Raw genomic sequence first — 5,099 nt, 5'->3', positions numbered from 1 at the left:
CTGTGGAACAGAAGTAGGTGAGTGCTGCTGTGTTTAAACTTTTCTGCTTATCACAAGGTAAAGAAGTGCAACTCGTCTCCCAACAGGAAACACTGTGAATTGTTTGAGTAACAGACGTCTACCAGTGCACTCACAATGATAACACCCCCTGAGGTATCATTAACCAGCAGTGGGCATGGACTCAGCACTGCCATGATCATAATATAAACTCCAACTCCAGTGCCAATCACTGTGAGGGCTCCCATGAACAGCAGGGATCTGTGAAACGAAACAAATGACATCCCGACTGCAGTTACAGATGCTCTAAGGTTGATATAATGTGGCTGTGGGGGAGGGGCCAGATGAACTATAAAGGAATTTGACATTAGTTGTGCTTAAACAGAGAAAAAGCAAAATAGCAAAGGAAAAAAATATAAAAGTGTCTCCTGTAAGAGGGTTTAAGCAAGTTTTATTGAAACATTTTCTTTATCCATTATTTTTGCATTAAAAACTATGGAGAATATGAAAGAGTGCTGAAAGTTTATTATTATTTTAGCATTTACCTTGTTAAAGGTAAATGCAGGGGCACACTTACCTGATTGGTAAGAACATGGCGATGAAGCACGCCAGAGGGTTGGACAACGCAGCTAAACTGGCCGACAGGTGGTAGGCGTTGTTCCCGTATGGCATGCACGAGTAGGACTGCACCGAGGGAAGAACCGTGTTGCTCAGAGCGTTCACCCAGACCAGAATCCCAAAGATATAAAACACCTCCATCCAGCTGTACGAGCCGGTGCCAAAGCTGCTTCTGGGCTTCTGGTTTTCTGGTCTGTAAGGATCCATCATTGGCTTCTGCTCGACCAACTCCCTGTTTTTTGTTTTTTGTTTCACTCCGTTGGTGTATCTGCTGTTTGGCTGCTCCCTGGCCACAGATGGATGGTAGTTCAGGAGCAGGAAAGCCCCCAGGCACACCAGCATCATGGCACTGAGGAAGAAGAAAAACACCTCAGTCGAGAAGTTTGCAGGCTGATACTGGGCCTGGAGGTCAGAGGTCACAGAACCGTTGGGAATGTTGAGGGTGTAGTTCACAGCCTGTGTGCTGTTTATGCAGTGGACGACCCCTGCACCTTGGATCAAAGCCACAAGAGACGGCAGCAGGCCACTCACACCCTCCCCGATGTAGTAGGTGGTCAGATACTGAGACTTGAGACGCATCATGAAGGGCAGGAAGGTGACGGAGGAAGTGCAGTCAACAGCAGCGAGGAAGAAAGTTAAAACGAGGAGAGGCACGCTGCGAGCCACACCTGCTACAACCACAGTCTCCTTCCAGAAGAATCCCAGCAGGAACGTTGCTACAGTGCCCAGGCCGATGATCACATATATGACAGCTGTCTCGTTCAGAGCGCCTGGTCGGAAACGATGCATCAGAGTGACGAAGAGAGGCCCGATGTTGGCCATCTGGATGATGACTGAGAGGTAGGAGGGCAGGTACCAAGCCTCTGGGATCTGGGGGACAATCAGAGGCAGCTCCACCCACAGACCGTTGATGGAGACCCAGGAGCCCATACCGAACAAACATGCCAACAGGTGAGTGAGAAGGGACATGTTGCTAGGTGGGTTTCTAGAATGAGACAAACAAAATGTTTAAAGTAGACCTTACTTATTTTATTTATAATGAAATCTCATATTTAGCAATAAAATTTGATGACACAGAACATTAGCTGTTGCTTTTTTAACAAATAGACCTCAAATCGCTCTTAAATGTTTTCTGGGTTCAGCATCTAAAATTCTGAAATGTTGTAGGATATCTGTGATCACTCATATTATAAATTATATAGATACCATATAATATATAGATGATTTACTCTACACAAAGAACATTATTAATGGAAAAAAAAACAATAAAATCAGGAAGGAACCTCTCAAAAACTGCAGTTACCATAGTAAACACCTCAGCCTAGCTCAGAATTGTCTCCATATCTTCTAATGTTAAACTATAGCTCTTATACAGTGTCATGCAGTATTGTGCAAATGTTTTGCTTGAAAGGATGCATCATCTAATTGCTCTTTGGTACCATAATGCTATTTTGTCTCCGTTGTGTTGTTGATACGTTTCATAGATTCAAGTAAAGAAATGAGAACAAATGATGTGTTTTTGCAACAGGCTGCTAGTAACAAAGTGCCTAAAGATACAAGCTAAATTGGTTCTTTGCTAACTTGGCTGTTTTGCAAAGCCAAATCACTGGTTCATCCTTTGATGTGTGTTTTTTTAATGCATGAATGCATCAAAGGTCTAGGACTGTACTGAAAAACCAGCCAATGTCCAGAGAAACAAACTTTGAAAGACACAGTGATTTTGGCTTCTGTGCGTAATTTTCCTCATCATAACAACTATAACAGATTTTTGAATAACCTATTTATTTGGATATTGATGAAGTCTGAAACTGGGACCTTTGCTTTCTTGACCGAACTGGTGTATTGCACTCATTGAGCTGGACTTGTTTTTTTGTGTCTTTTAGAACATTTTTCATTAAGTTAATATAATATGGACTAATACATGTATGCTCTTTTTGTCTTGTATTTTAGTTTGTTACTTAGCACTAATTAGCAGGCTTCTGTGGCCTTTGTGATGCACCCTCATGGATAACCCCTGCTTTACATTTAAAGATGCAAATGCCTCCCTCAGCATAACAGAGCTACAATACAGTCTTACTGTAAATGTTATACATTTCCTTTTATTTGTCACCTGGCTTTGCGAAAAAGAGGTTTTGCTGTTTTTCACAGGCAAGCTTTGAGGTGTTGAGGTTCATAAACTAAATGCATTTGAACTCCATCAGAGGCGATTAATAGTTTATTATATGGTGGAGACAAAAAGTTTAACCATAAAGTATTAAGACTTGGTTTGAGGTTATGATTAGGATCAAACTTGGCAAGCAGTGCTTCCAGTTAAAGTAATGCGTAACCTTTTATGTTTATTTGACTGTTCCGATAGCTCTCATGGAGAAAATACTTTATTGGCTTACAGTGTTGGGAAGGTTACTTTTAAAATGTATTCCATTACAGAATACAGAATACATGCCCCAAAATGTATTCTGTAACATATTCCGTTACGTTACTCAATGACAGTAACGTATTCGGAATACTTTGGATTACTTAATATATTATCATGCTGTTTACAACTACGTGAATGTACTATTGCTGTGATTTATTACTGTTACTGAAGGTCCACGTCTCCGAACCTTAGTAAAGGGACCTCTGACTAATACAGCGGTTCTGTGTCGGCTTGTAGCCGAAAACTAGCTTTACTTTGTTGTGTGGGTCAACTTTTCTTGTCAGAGACAGAGAGAGGCGTTGAAAGGCTGCTCCAACTGAACTTATTGTTTTTGGAGGAAAACACGAACACAGTGTACAGTGGAGTCTTAATAGCTTACTTACAACTGGGCTCGTCAGGCTCTCTTCTTGGCTGCAGTGGTTATTATTATATTTACATACTTCCAGCTCCCGTTTTTGCTGATGACTGCTGTACTTTTCCACTATCCTTTTACTCCCTCCTCTTGCTCACACATTACACATAACGTGTATGGCGGTCCATTCTCCTTGCAACACGGACTACACTGCCCATGATGCTACATTCTTTAGAGCTATACCGGTAGCATTCTGCCTGTTAGTTTAGCACAACAACAACAACAACAACAACAAAAAGGCGCTCTCTCACCCAGGAAACACACAGTCGCAGAGAGAGAGAGAGCCTCGCCCTGTAACCATGGCAACCGTAACGCTGCCGCCTGGAACAACAGAACGTAGCTCTCAAACAAAACCCAAACAGTCCTGACCCGCGACAATATGAAACAGGGAAGTACCGCCGTGTAATCCATTTATTTCAACAAAGTAACTGTATTCTAAATACCACCTTTTTAAACGGTAACTGTAATGGAATACAGTTACTCATATTTTGTATTTTAAATACGTAACGGCGGTACATGTATTCCGTTACTCCCCAACACTGTTGGCTTAGCTGTGTCATTCCATCTGCAAAGAACTGGAAATAATTAAACTGAATAAAACCATAAGGTCCCAGATCTGATAATGTGTCACCATCATGAAGCATCCCAGTAAAGTTCCAGCACTTAACTACTGGGCTAATGTTTACTCCTATTTTAAGGAGCTTATCTTTTCATTGCTGTGCTATAAGCCATTGTTTTCTTCAGACAGTCACTTCTGTGAGATGGAACAAGATACATGCAAAGTGCAGCGTATAAGAAGAGGTTTAAATAGTCTGGCTTCAGATATGAAACATACAGCAAACAAAACACGACCACCTACCGCACTGTGATCTATTACATAACCTGAGAAAACATCTGACCAGTGCATTGTTTATTTAAACAGAAACTTCATGCAGTGGAGACACTGATCAAAGAAACTGTAAAATAATAGTTTGAAACCAGTGCAAGTCCCTGAATTTGTTCCTTTACCTTATGAACACATTATTATTATTAAAATAAAAAAAAGTAAAATAGTCTCAAAATAAACTATTCTGAATAAATGGCTATGTGCATAATGAAAAAAAATATATATATATATTTTAAAAATTTTTAAATACTTTCATTGTTAAACTCAGAATATGCATCGCTGCAGATACTCACATTCAGTTTGGTGGAGTTGTTTGAAGAAATCTGCAGACACAAAGGAAAGGAGAAGCCAAAGTCCTGCTCAGTAAACTGCGTGTGCATGTGTGTGCGCCAAAGGATTAAATCCTGCTTGGGGCGAGTGGGTGTGCGAGCATGTAACCAACCATGACACACGTTGGGTCAACTGATCGTTGTCCTAACTTTACATATCTTCACTCTCAGGGCTTTTGCATCATCACATGTTAGGATTTCAAGTCACAGCAATTGTTTCTTTTGCCTTGAAGCAATCGTTGAGTCGGCACTCAAGAATCTACAGAATCCATTAATTCTGCTTAAGGGGATCATGGGAGCAGAGGGGGAAATGGGTGTTTATGCAACTGAGTTACAAAAACTGCATGAAAAACGAGTGCTGTAACTTTATGTAATAAGGCGGTGTTTGCTAATTTTATTCATCAGCTGGTTTTCTGATATTAATATAAAGCCAGGGTTCTC

General features: G+C 40.8%; 1 protein-coding gene across 1 annotated transcript in view; it reads right to left on the bottom strand.

Moving 5' to 3' along the window:
• The window catches only part of slc52a3-2a (solute carrier family 52 member 3-2a), a 16,291-nt gene extending 11,370 nt beyond the window's left edge, over positions 1-4,921 (bottom strand). Inside the window, exons 1-3 of the mRNA XM_085148015.1 lie at positions 4,623-4,921; positions 575-1,600; positions 135-258 (exon numbers count right to left, since the gene is read on the bottom strand). Of these exons, the coding sequence (XP_085004141.1) occupies positions 135-258; positions 575-1,584 (1,134 nt within the window). The 5' untranslated portion in view covers positions 1,585-1,600; positions 4,623-4,921. The remainder of the gene's footprint in view (positions 1-134; positions 259-574; positions 1,601-4,622) is intronic.
• Between the last annotated feature and the right edge of the window lie 178 nt (positions 4,922-5,099).

Source organism: Neolamprologus multifasciatus, chromosome 22 (genome assembly GCF_963576455.1).
Source record: "Neolamprologus multifasciatus chromosome 22, fNeoMul1.2, whole genome shotgun sequence".
NCBI classification, from domain to species: domain Eukaryota; kingdom Metazoa; phylum Chordata; class Actinopteri; order Cichliformes; family Cichlidae; genus Neolamprologus; species Neolamprologus multifasciatus.
Note: the sequence above shows the minus strand (reverse complement) of the source record. Positions and strands in the feature narration are given on the sequence as shown.